Below are 12079 nucleotides of genomic sequence, written 5' to 3'. Positions count from 1 at the left end.
GCTAAAGTTTAATCCAAGAAAAAGTTTGAGTCCTGAGATTTGTTATGGCGAAAACAGAGAATGGACACTTGTTTTAATTTAATATCTGTTAATTTAAGTCAAACCAACTTCGAAGTCTCAGTACATCTCACCGGTACTTTCTTTGATAGACGAAACTATATCTGAAGGAAACGCATACGGAATGAGAGGATCGATGACGGCTAAAAATGGCTCCAAAGTATATACGATATATATATATATATATATATCGAAAGAAGATTTGAGCTACAATGTCGTTACGTTACAAAATTATTTTCACGAATTTTCAAAATTTCCCAAAAGCAGCGAATCGCGTGTCGTGATTACAACAAAAATGGGATTCCTCAAAATATGCCCAATAGCTGCTGAAAAGTCGCAGATGGCTGTTGGGATCGCATAAAACGGCTGAACGGTCGATTTGCAGGCAAACAGCTGACGAAAATTCAGTTTTTTCTGAGAAAAAGAGTTTTAGTGGCTTCTAACGGTAAGTTGATTGTTTCTTGCGTGAAACTTGCGTTAAACATAAAACAAACAAAACGTAAGATTTTGAACAAAATTAATTTCGAGCTGGAGGTCAATCGGATTAAAGACCGTTTGCTTTTTTTCAGCAGGAATTGAGCAGCTTTTCAATGTTCCCACTTTACCTGTAATAAACCTTCTCAAAAAATTCTAAATTTGATGTAATTGTGTAAACTCATTGCCGGATTTTTTGTTGATTTAGGCAGATCTCCGTCTTTTGATAACCAAACTTGATAACTTTCGGATGCATATAAATCGAAAATGTGCGAAAATCTACAAAAAGTGAAAAGTTCGAAATTAGCAATCAGAATATCTAAATCAGGCAAACAAAAATTAATTTCCGGCTTTTTAGTTTCGCGCAACTCACGCCCGCCTTTGCGCACCTTCCAGTCTTGTACCCCCTAAAAAACTAAATTATTCAAAACCAATTCAATTTTTATCTGCACTAAAAATACATAAGAATTAAAGTTTTCGTTTGTGAAAAGTCTCAATAATACGGTTGATAGGAGATGTTTGAATTGACGATAAAGATTGACATTAGACAGAAATACATGTGGGCTTGACAGCATTCCCTTGAAAAAGTTCGAATAAAAAGCAATCTTTTGTGCTCTATTGTTGAAATTTCCCCCCGCCGAGTAGAAAGTTCTCAAATTTAAAATAGACGCGGAAGAGTATTTCACTATTTCTGAAGTATCTCGTTTTCTTTAAAACTGAACCATAGAAAATATCTTGTTTTTTGTTGCAGTCTTTATGTTCAGATTTTATTTTAGATTTTATATAAGACCATCACAAGATTTGGACAAAATAAAACTACAAACAATTGACATGATTTGTTCAGACTGACGAATGGCAGAGTCTGACGTTTCGACAAATTTCTGTGCATGGGAATCTCCCGAAATTCGATATCTCTTTATTCTCAAAGAGCACAGTGGTTTCGTTTTAGTCAAACTGCATATCTTCAAAGCAAACCACGTGGCTTCCACGCTTGCACCAATGTCTGTTTGCTTGATCAAACAAGAAATCTCATTTACATGTCCTCCGACCTTTAATCCTCATATTGCAATCAACTACTTCTGCTTTTAGTTTTTCAATTTCGTCACACTCATTCCCCCAACATCATCAACGCACAACATGTGCGAAAAAAAAACTTTGAGTATTTTGTTTTGCGTGGGGCATCGAGAGAAAGAAGCCGACTGATTCATCCAGCAGTCGTTGTTTTGTTTCTTTTTGGGCCGCAGTGGGCGGTGGGAACAAAGAGATTCTGAGACGATCAACCTCTTAGGGGGTATTTTGATTGAAGAGGCAAAGAGAGCTAAGAAAAAAGATTGCGTTTGCATGTTTTTAAGGTTAAAGGAAAATGGGAAAAGTGGACAAGAGATGTGCAATTATTTTAGCACGAGTTAAACATTAAAAAAACTTGATATACTGATAAAAAAATATTTGTCGAAAAAAGTGACTAAATTTTTAATGTCGAAAATAGTAGATTGTTCATTAAAGTTTTAAGAAATCACAGAAGCGTATTTAACTTAGTCACAGTAAAACATAAAAACAAGTATTACGTCAAGTTAGAAAAAATGTTTTCAGTTACAGTTGAATCACTTTTGTCTGAAATAAAAATCGCTAGGTGAACTGAAAAATATGAGTTTCAATTAAAAACAAATATAATTCTGGTAAGAAACATTATCTTAAAGTTCGTTTTAAATGATAGTTTTAAATAATGGTTTCTATTTAAAAAAAATGTATTGCTTGAATAAACTAATGATCTTTGTTCTTACAATTAATTAAACATCAGATCCTAAGATGAATTCAAAACAAATTAATTATCTTGATGAAATAGGCAAGTATGGAGTGAGCATGAATAGAAGAAATAAGATTCCATTAAAATCAAATAATGAAGACTCTGAGATCCTGAACTTTTGATTCATAAAAAATGGGAGCATTCGATTAAATTATACAGTAAACACTACTTGTACTTAAAATAAAAAGAAACACTGCCAGTTCTTGTCTGACATAAATGTATTATTTTCGATTATTGAAGAAGAAGGGCGGAATGTATTTTCATAAGATTTTTTCAGATTTAAAATAGAAACCTATACTTTATAAAGCCATTTTCAAAAGTTTACAGTATAAACGAGGATTAGAACAGAAAACTCGTAGAGGTTTTTAAAAAATATTTATCATTAAAATATGAAAAATAAAGTAAATTAATTGAAATAATTTAATAGAAAAAACCAAAAAGTTGCCTTTTCGTGACACCCTACCAACTACAAGAAATGTGTTTAAAATTCCACGTGTTCGTACCGCACAAACAATAAGAACGTACATTGTTCTCTTTCGTCGTCCGGAGAAACGGTGGTTTCGTATGGTGTCTGTTTCGTTGAAGCCATCGGCTCAAAAATATGAGCGGGACAAAAGACAGGAAGATGCTCAAAAAGTGACACGACAGAAAGAGGTTAGCTCGACTACAATTAGTTACTTATGTGAATTGGCTTGATTGTCATTTTCAGTTTTTTAGTTATCAGACATGAACCATAAATCGTGCCAATTGTGTTTTGAATGGAATTTCAGAAACAAATCAAGAAGGTGGGAATTGAAAATCAAAAATCTACAAAGACTCGTTACAAGCCACCTAAAAAAGGAAAACCTTCGAGAAGAATTGAAATGCCTCCACGAACTGAACAAGTTATAATTGATATACTTGAAACGCCAATTGAAGGATCTCCATTGAATCCAGTCACCGATATGAGAATCGTACCACTTACCATCATCCGACTCAACTCTGAAATTCAAATTCCAGTGCTGGATCTTTTCTAGCTATAACATCAGCTACTAGTTATGATTTGTTTTACTATAGATCTCACATATGTTTTTTCTATTTTCTTGTAAATATCTGCATCTTATTCCAATGAAATCATTCAATTTCAACACATGTAGACATCACATATGGCCGAGGTGGTACGGTACCCGGTCAAACTGTGGGCGTGGTTTAGAAATTCATGTCGACTCGAGAGTCTATTGAGAACATTCATTCATTATTTTATAACTCGTTTAGAATGGATTCCCATCTGAAAACTATCGATGAGAAACATGCAGCTCGTTGCAAGTAAGTCTTTTTCAATATCAATTGGAAGGCTTATTTGAATTTGATTTCAAGTTCTAAATTTCGTGTTTTCAGGTACCAAAATGAATTGCACAAAGAGAAAAAGGACTTCATTGTCAAATTGAAAATGCTCTTGCTACCACAAAAATTGGTTCAACAGGAAACTAGAATAGTTCTCAAGTAAGTGGGATAAACGTTGATCAAGATTAGAAATGAGTTTACTTTCACTATCGTACATGAAACACTCTCATGACAATTTATAATCTGTGCAGTCAAATTTATAGTACCTTGTCACTGTGGTGGTACGGTGTCGAGTACTTTAAAAATTCTGTTTTTTGAGAATAAAGAAAGGCGCACTATAACGAATATCATTTGGATATTGTAGTGACACCGTAAGGGTAATTCAAGGGTGTTGTAGAATAAAGAAATGGTACTATTTAGACAAATTGTAAAATACTGGAATACGTTTACGATCTCAATTTCAGAGCTATACGCCAGTTGTTCGAAGAAAAGTTCCCGGAACGTATTGGGAAGGATAATGGTTGTCTGTTCCGTAGAACCGTTGAGGTGAACTGTGTCAGAACTTCCGTTTGGGCAACTTCGGACTTCTCCAAAAACGTTGACCTTTTCCATACGAAACTGTGCCAAGACAAATCGTTCAAAACGGATATTAATACATTTTCACCAATTCCTATCAGGAAGACGATAAAGAAAGAGGCACCAGTTGAATCCCCATTGGAACATCCAAAAGTTGGTTTGAATTCTATGCCGATTGATAACAGGCAATATGGAGATTGGAATATGAATGTGAGTTTTCAAATGAAGCATTCTTGGACAATTTGTTTTAACTATTTGAATGATTTCAGCTTAGTACACACAATACTGTTTCCTGGCATGTTCCTGTTCCACCTGCTCCACAGCCAATGCTGCAGGCAACATACCCGGAGCAGAGAACGGTATTCGGTCCTTCCTACCTTCAACAAATGGACTACAAGCATCATGCTCAAGAACTTTACAACTTCTCAACTGATTACTTGCTCACCCTTCCCCCGCCACTTGGGAATTCTTCAAACCTTGCCACTTTGCAATCCCAGTCCAATTGGTCAAACAATCAACTGTTTGTGCCACCAGCGCATCACATGAATCCTGCCAACACACAACAAATTCAAGTTAAAAATGAACCATTGGACTATTTGGATGAAATGCTCTTCAATCACAACCAAAATATTGAAGCCAATAATTTGTTTGTTCCACCCTTCGATTCATCCCTGCTTCAGCCATTCGAGCCGCCATTGACTGACTTTTTCTCCCAGCCCAACTTTCTTTTTGAAACTATGAACTCCTTCTCTTCACTTTGAACACATTCTCTGAAGACAAAATTTGATTGCTTTACTTTTTTTGGTATATGTTTTCAACTCGAATGACACAATCTCCAACTTTATAACTTCCAAATCAATATTTCCCACTGGCTTTGACATCATGTTTCCTCTCGGCATTTTAATATGTCCTAAATATTCTCTTTAAATCATTTATTCCAGTTTTAAACCATTAGTAGGACATTGTGAATAAAGATAATTACATAATAATTTCGTATTATCAGCATTGAATAAATACTTTGATGACATCAGCCTTCTGTGTTCTTTTGAATGCTTCTTGTGTTTCTTCAAGTTTATAGTGAGCACGTGTTAGCCCCGACAAATTTAGTTTTCCAGATGAAATGAGTTCGATTGCTGTTGGGTAGCTGAATAATCAAAGTTGTTTCAAATTTTATTCATTCCATTTCAATATTTTGTATTCTCAGAAGTTATAGAAGTGATCGGGTGTTTCGATGATCTTCAAATAATTATGTTCTTTGGCACTCAGAAGTGTTCAATGAACAGCGATTTTCAAAAAGGCTAAGACACAATAAGATTTAAAAAATTCGAAAGTTACCTACCAGTTTACATATCTGAAAATCCCACGCATGTCAACTTCTCTAGTTGCTGATTCAATTATTGGTATTTCAACTCGGTCTGCTCCCAATCCGACAAGAACTATGACTCCACCTGATTTGGTGGTCTGCAATTTTTTTCAAAACTAACTTTTCTTTCCTTCTAATCTTACCGTTATAGCTGTCTCGATACTCGGCTGTGCGCCAGTACACTCAATACAGACATCCGGCTGCTGATCACCCAGTGCGGTAATGATCTCCGATTTAACTGCGTCCAATGACTTTCCTCTTCAATATGTAGGTAGTAGGTAACAGTGCTTTTAAAAATTACTAACTTAACGTTAATTGTTGCATCTGCCCCAAGTTTCTTTGCGAGCGCAAGTCTGCCATCATCTAAATCAGTAATAACTACTTTTCCAGCTCCTACAGCTTTAGCGGTAATGAGGTTTAAAACTCCAATAGGACCGGCTCCGAGAACAAGAACTCGGTGTCCCATTTGAACATTTCCACGTCGACACGCATGAATCGCAACGGAAAGTGGTTCAATAAGAGCCCCGTCTTCAAATGAAAGGTTATCTGGGAGTCTGAAAATAATTTTCAATGAAGTATGTTTTATTTTGCTTTGTAGAACTACTTGAAGCAAAAATCAGCGTCGTGCACCACAAATCTGGATAGGGTTCCATGAACTGGTGGAGTAGCAAAGAATCTCATTTCCGGGCACAAATTGTATCTTCCAGTTTTGCAGTGCTCACAAAGTTTGCATGGAAGGCCTGGTTCCATTGCAATTCTGTCACCAACTTTAAGATGTTTCACCTCATTTCCAACTTCAGAAACAATCCCAGACGTTTCATGACCAACGATCTGAAATCGACGTTATATTATTTCTAACAAAAACTCGTGCTGTTCTCACCATTGGTTCTTTTACGACAAATGGCCCGATTGCTCCGTGCGTCCAATAGTGAACATCACTTCCACAAATTCCAACAGTGTGAACTTTAACAAGCACCTGATTTGGCCCAGGCTTTGGAATTGGAACTTGCTCCAGACGAAGATCATCTACGCCATAAAGTACCGCTGATAAATTGTCTTGAGACATTACTGAAACAAATCATTTCAATTATATTTCTGTAAATAGTACGCAACGGTAATCAAGAAAAAAGAAAATGTAATAAATGAAAAGAAATGAAAGCAATAAATGTTCGGTTCATCCGTGCGCTTATCTCTTCTTTATTGTTGTTTGAGAAATTGATAAGAGGGTGAACTGACACTAAAGATGATAGAACAGCACGTGTTATGATAGAAGATGAAGAGATTTGGATATTTTCAAGATAGGTTCAAATTGATTATTCTTATCAAATTTTGACTGATCCGATAAAAAATAGAAAAAAAGATAACTTGTGTGTTTCCACACTGCTACCATTTAATTTTGGTTAAACATAATTCAATTAATTTTTAAAATAAGGTGATGTAATACAAGTAAAACACATCTAGTGAATTAGGAAAAATGCTGAAGCTTAACGGATTTTATAAAGTTTCATTGATAGATTTTAACAATGAATAAATACTTTAATAACATCTCCATTTTGGGTTCTCTTAAATGCTTCAAGGCTTTCTTCCAACTTGTAATGAGCTCTTGTTAATCCCGATAGATCAAGTTTTCCAGATGAAATTAGCTCAATTGCAGTTGAATAGCTGAAAATTTAAAATAATTAATTAATACTGTTTTAAGTTCGATTTTTTTTTTCAAAAATAAAATTCAAAAAGTTTAGTAGCCTGAAGCAACTTTTAAAAGTATGACGAGGAAAAATAATAGCTCAAAATCAGCGAGTATGACTGTAATAAACTGAATTTGAATCAACTCAGTAAATTGTAAGGTGTATTGGAGAAATTATTTAAAACCATTCATATAATGTTAAAATAATCAAATCTCACAGTAAAATTTTTCATAAATTATTTTAAAATATTTTTAATATTAATTTTAACATTCTGGAGTTCAAACATTCCACATTTTTATAAACTTTGGTTTTTTTCATAATCAACCATTTTTATCTCGTCCTTCAGAAAAACGTACCAATTCGCCGATCTAAATGTTCCTCTCAAATCAACTTCTCGTGTCGGTGATTGAATCAATGGAATCTCAACTCTCTCTGCACCCAATCCAACTAGAACAACAACTCCTCCGGATCTTGTTGTCTACAATATCTCTTTGCTTCAAATTTTCATTTAATGTTATCTCACCATGATAGCTGTCTCGACACACGGCTGGACCCCTGTGCACTCAATTGAAACATGAGGTTGTTGATCGCCAAATGCCTTGATGATCTCTGATCTTACTTCATCCGAACGTTTTCCCCTTAAACTCATAGTTTTCTATTATTGCTAAATTTAAACTTCTTTATTACATAACATTGATTGTAGCATCAGCTCCTAATAGGCGTGCAAGAGCAAGTCTCTCGTCGTTCAAATCAGTGATTACTACTTTTGATGCACCTATCGCTTTAGCAGTAAGAAGATTCAAGACTCCAATTGGTCCTGCTCCGAGAACAAGTATTTTTTGTCCCATTTGAACAGTTCCACGGCGGCATGCTTGAATTGCAACAGACAATGGCTCAAGAAGTGCTCCATCTTCAAATGAGAGATTGTCTGGAAGCCTGCAAATTGGAAATAAACGTTTTTCAATTTTTTATTTTTAAGATATATTACTTGAAACAAAAATCTGCATCATGAACAACAAATCTAGATAATGCTCCGTTCACTGGTGGAGTAGCGAAAAAACGCATATCAGGACACAAATTATATCTTCCAATTTTGCAGTGCTCACACAGTTTGCATGGGAGACCTGGTTCCATTGCAATTCTGTCACCAACTTTAAACCCTTTCACTTCACTTCCAATTTCAGAAACAACTCCAGAACTCTCATGGCCTAAAACCTGAAAACTTTTTTTTTTAATTTTTAAATACACTTTTTTGTTCACTGGAGTTTTTTAACAGAAATATTTTATTTTAAAATTGATTATTTTGATTAAAAAAAGGAGGTTGTACTATACATGTGTTCTGTCAAAATAAAAGGGTTGAATTACTCACGGTAACACTATAAAATTACTTTTATATTTCTCACCATCGGTTCTTTAACAACAAATGATCCAATTGCTCCGTGTGTCAAAAAGTGTACATCACTTCCACAAATACCAACAGTATTAATTTTAACAAGAACTTGTCTTGGTCCCGGTTTGGAAATTGGAGCTTGTTCAAGACGTAAATCGTTTATTCCGTAGAGGACAGCAGACAAATTATCTTGAGACATTTCAAATTAGAAGGATTTAATATCAGGTTAAAAATTGAATAAAAGGATGCTTTCACGAATAAGCGGATGCTGAGCTCAACTACGTTGTTGTTGAGAGTCTGGCAGAATGGACACATGTCAGTGCCCAGTACAAAATGTTACACCCATTTATTTTGATATTATCGCATCAAGCCAAGCTGGTCAAAAACTAAAACAACTTTATCACAGGAATTCAAACAGAAAATTCATACTACATCCTACTGGTGTTCATTAGTAAATATATAATACAAGACGTATAAGACAATTTTCAGAAATTCCAAATATCAGGTTACCATAAATCTCGGAATTAATACGAAACATCATACTAGTTAAATGACAATTTTGTAAGTCAGATGAAACATTGAAGGAATGTTTAATGTTTGCACAGTAATTAGCTAAAAATTTCAAAATTTGATTTTGTTGAAGAACTTTAAATTCAAAATTATTTTGCCCGAAAGTTGAGGATTTTTTTCTATTGAAACAAGAATGTATGTTATCCTGTGCATAAATGAGTATGAAACAAAAAAAAGTCCCATTAGAAATCATAGACATGGTCTAGCTTTTAAACCATTAGGTTTGCGGATCAAGATTAAAATTCGAATTTCGGTACCGCTTTTATTGGGGATATCAAAAATTGGTTTGCGCTGCTGTGGAGGAGTGCCGAAAAAATAGTATTAATTCGTGAATTTTCATGTGCATATTATTCGATCAGAAAGTTAAACGAGCATTCTAGATTGAATATCAAAAGTTTCGGAATCATAGAATTAGAGAAAATTATTTGTTTGTTTTATAGTCTGTTTTTTATGCCATTTTTTGCCTAAATTAAAAATTGAAATATGAGTTGTGTTGTTTCTTGTTATTTAGTAACAAACATAAAGTCACTTTTGTCGTAAGATATATTTTGTAGTCAGGTAGTTGAAATGTCATCATCACCGTTATCTTTCTAGAAACTCAATCAATAATACATGAGACGCAGACACTACAAATACGCTATTCTCTGTTCTGTGATCTCGCTACGAACCAGGCTACAAACTACAACCTAGCCGTCTCACGCACACTATTTCTCTTCTTTGTAGTCTTCTCTGTCAATACACTCCAATACATTTGGCCACACAAACGTGTCTCGCCTCTATTTTCTCTTATTTCTCACCTTTTTATTTTCTACATTTTTCAATTTTTGATATAATAATTTTTCGTTACAAAATCTTAATATTTTCAGGAAAATAAAAATTTTCACAAAATGGAGCAGATACCTCAGGAACAAAAAACAGAACCTTTTCTTGCTTCATTCACGACTACAGAAAAACTTGGAACGGAAACACCGACTACGTCAATTACTCCTAATACTCAATTTCGTGGAAGGTATGAAAAACCAAATTGTGCGGTTTGCAATGAAGTTGGAGATGGATTACATTTTGGAGCAGAAGCTTGCAGGTACCTTTTTGATTTTTTATTGATCACCGGTTGTTTTAGTAATTGAAAAGTTTATCGGGCAATCGACTTCAAGAATTTTTAAAATTCATTTATATATTTGATTAACTTTTTCCAATTATTTTTTAACAAGATCTCAATTGAAAGTTCTAATAGCTTAACACTTATAATTTCCAAAAAACTTTAAGAGCATGTACTGCATTTTTCCGACGGAGCGTGGCACTTTCAAAGAAATATGAATGCAGAGCAGGCAGAAACTGTGAAGTTTCTTCGAGTAAGTATAGCGATCATTTTTCAAATTATTTGTTTTCTTCTTTCAGATATTCGATGCATGTGCCGCTCGTGTCGATATGACAAATGTATAGAAGTTGGAATGAATCCAGAATGTGTTCAGAATCGTCGAGAAAACGATACTCCCAAAGCTGATCTTCAATTTGATACTTCAAAAACTGAAATCAGACGACCAATTCCAAATTTTAATATTGTTCCACAGGCTTCAGCTGTTCCATCAACATCCAACTTTATGGATTTTTCAATATTCAAAGATACACCAATCAGTAATTTTTCGGCATTCTCCCCTGCATCGCTTCCTGGACTCAGTTCTTCACCATCTCTTGAAACGATGCCTCTTCTCGAAAGAATGAGAATTAATTATGATAAAATGGAAAATGCAAGGAATGTGATTCATCGAAGAGAAGGAGAAAATATATTTCAACAAAAAGTTCCAAGAGCAATCACATTTCGAGAGGCAACTGAAGTAACAACAAAGGAAGTTTCATTAGTTGCTGATTGGATCGAATGGTGTTTTGACGATTTTGGATTATTACCTGTTGATCAGAAAACGATTTTGTTTCAAAACTTTTTTGTGTTTTTCTGTATGCTTGAAAGAGCATTCATGACTGTCAAAAGTGGTGAGTTTTTTTTTGAAAACTAATACGAGAAATCAAAACTTTAAAACATGAATGATTTCAGGACGTGATGGAATTGTTGTAATGGCTTCAAAAGACTATATTGACTACGATAATCTTGAAGGATTTTTCAAAGAATGCAATAGTGGAACAGGTGGTACTCCTGCAGAAATTGCAAAGTAAGTAAATGTTCCGTTCATGAAACGTTGTCCTGACAGTGGTACTTCAGACTTTGCAGACTGATTAGGCCGTCATTCGAATTACAAAAGAGGAGTCTTATCAACTTGATGCGATTGGAAAATGTAGATTCTTACGAGTTTTTTGCATTATGCGTTATGTTGTTCTGGGATTTTGGATTGGAAGGACAGTCTGATGAGTGTAATGAAGTTGGACGACGAGTCAAACATCGAGTTACAAGAGAAATGACTTTTTATTTGAGAAATGTTAAGAAACACGAAGAACCACTTTATAGGATGGCAAGTGTCGTGTCTATTCTGCCAAGCTTACAGGTAATTTTTTGATAAATTATTCATTGAAAAATCGAAAGTACGGTGTTTAACTATTTTTATTCCAGAGAGCAGTTCGCCGTTTCCAAGAGGACATCGAAATGGCTAATATCTTCAATATTTATGCTCTACCTGAGAATTTCGTCAATATTATAAATGGAAAATTTAATTGATTGTGGTTTTTCTATCTGTGATATACTTTTGTCCATCTTTCATTGAAACCTTGTAACTAATAGCTGTGATCTTTTTCGAAAAATTAAATAAATAAGTATTAATTAAACTTTCTCGGTCAAAATTTTGGAATATCACTTATGATTGTTTTGTTGAAAACTCCGCTTTTCAATT

General features: G+C 34.4%; 5 protein-coding genes across 7 annotated transcripts; 3 read left to right on the top strand and 2 right to left on the bottom strand.

Annotated features, from left to right (window-relative positions):
• Positions 1 to 2899: 2899 nt before the first annotated feature.
• R04B5.11 (Transposase) lies at positions 2900 to 3350 on the top strand (the record flags this gene model as incomplete). The annotated part of the gene is made up of 2 exons (NM_073192.6): positions 2900 to 2989; positions 3053 to 3350. The coding sequence occupies 2 exons, from the start codon at positions 2900 to 2902 to the stop codon at positions 3224 to 3226; spliced, it is 264 nt and encodes an 87-aa protein (NP_505593.2). The 3' UTR covers positions 3227 to 3350.
• Positions 3351 to 3590: 240 nt separating this feature from the next.
• Positions 3591 to 4995, top strand: R04B5.7 (BHLH domain-containing protein; the record flags this gene model as incomplete). Its single annotated transcript, NM_073191.1, has 4 exons — positions 3591 to 3640; positions 3713 to 3817; positions 4123 to 4444; positions 4504 to 4995. The coding sequence occupies 4 exons, from the start codon at positions 3591 to 3593 to the stop codon at positions 4993 to 4995; spliced, it is 969 nt and encodes a 322-aa protein (NP_505592.1).
• Positions 4996 to 5149: 154 nt separating this feature from the next.
• On the bottom strand, positions 5150 to 6672 carry R04B5.5 (Sorbitol dehydrogenase). The gene is made up of 6 exons (NM_073190.5): positions 6478 to 6672; positions 6202 to 6428; positions 5903 to 6151; positions 5741 to 5855; positions 5574 to 5695; positions 5150 to 5378 (listed from the first exon to the last, which is right to left on the bottom strand). Exons 1-6 carry the CDS (start codon positions 6661 to 6663, stop codon positions 5234 to 5236), a joined length of 1044 nt encoding a protein of 347 aa, NP_505591.1. The 5' UTR covers positions 6664 to 6672; the 3' UTR covers positions 5150 to 5233.
• Positions 6673 to 6788: 116 nt separating this feature from the next.
• On the bottom strand, positions 6789 to 8988 carry R04B5.6 (Sorbitol dehydrogenase). Its single transcript, NM_073189.6, has 6 exons — positions 8686 to 8988; positions 8271 to 8497; positions 7970 to 8218; positions 7806 to 7920; positions 7639 to 7760; positions 6789 to 7259 (listed from the first exon to the last, which is right to left on the bottom strand). Exons 1-6 carry the CDS (start codon positions 8869 to 8871, stop codon positions 7115 to 7117), a joined length of 1044 nt encoding a protein of 347 aa, NP_505590.1. The 5' UTR covers positions 8872 to 8988; the 3' UTR covers positions 6789 to 7114.
• Positions 8989 to 10102: 1114 nt separating this feature from the next.
• Positions 10103 to 12019, top strand: nhr-12. 3 transcript variants are annotated; one of them, NM_001129511.5, is made up of 6 exons: positions 10103 to 10323; positions 10509 to 10594; positions 10641 to 11231; positions 11293 to 11407; positions 11458 to 11737; positions 11803 to 12019. In NM_001129511.5, the coding sequence occupies exons 1-6, from the start codon at positions 10130 to 10132 to the stop codon at positions 11905 to 11907; spliced, it is 1371 nt and encodes a 456-aa protein (NP_001122983.1). In that variant the 5' UTR covers positions 10103 to 10129; the 3' UTR covers positions 11908 to 12019. The 3 variants fall into 3 exon arrangements, with proteins under 3 accessions (NP_001122983.1, NP_001263855.1, NP_505589.1); NM_001276926.3 differs by having other exon boundaries at positions 11476 to 11737; positions 11803 to 12014; NM_073188.7 differs by having other exon boundaries at positions 10109 to 10323; positions 11467 to 11737; positions 11803 to 12014.
• Positions 12020 to 12079: the final 60 nt, after the last annotated feature.

This window comes from Caenorhabditis elegans, chromosome V (assembly GCF_000002985.6).
Source record: "Caenorhabditis elegans chromosome V".
Classification (NCBI taxonomy): Eukaryota; Metazoa; Nematoda; class Chromadorea; order Rhabditida; family Rhabditidae; genus Caenorhabditis; species Caenorhabditis elegans.
The sequence above is the reverse complement of the archived record's forward strand: the minus strand, read 5'-3'. Positions and strand labels throughout refer to the sequence as shown.

Bases quoted from the DNA above. Each gene is read 5' to 3' on its own strand.
- R04B5.5 (NM_073190.5), bottom strand. From the start codon at position 6,663: ATGTCTCAAGACAATTTATCAGCGGTACTTTATGGCGTAGATGATCTT. The intron at 6,429-6,477 runs GTGAGAACAGCA...CGTCGATTTCAG, and splicing joins TTGTCGTAAAAGAACCAATG to ATCGTTGGTCATGAAACGTC. The intron at 5,696-5,740 runs GTAAGATTAGAA...AAAAAATTGCAG, and splicing joins GTATCGAGACAGCTATAACG to ACCACCAAATCAGGTGGAGT.
- R04B5.6 (NM_073189.6), bottom strand. From the start codon at position 8,871: ATGTCTCAAGATAATTTGTCTGCTGTCCTCTACGGAATAAACGATTTA. The intron at 8,498-8,685 runs GTGAGAAATATA...AAAAGTTTTCAG, and splicing joins TTGTTGTTAAAGAACCGATG to GTTTTAGGCCATGAGAGTTC. The intron at 7,260-7,638 runs GTACGTTTTTCT...TTAAATTTTCAG, and splicing joins ACATTTAGATCGGCGAATTG to CTATTCAACTGCAATTGAGC.
- nhr-12 (NM_001129511.5), top strand. From the start codon at position 10,130: ATGGAGCAGATACCTCAGGAACAAAAAACAGAACCTTTTCTTGCTTCA. The intron at 11,408-11,457 runs GTAAGTAAATGT...GTGGTACTTCAG, and splicing joins ACTCCTGCAGAAATTGCAAA to ACTTTGCAGACTGATTAGGC. The intron at 11,738-11,802 runs GTAATTTTTTGA...TTTTTATTCCAG, and splicing joins CTATTCTGCCAAGCTTACAG to AGAGCAGTTCGCCGTTTCCA.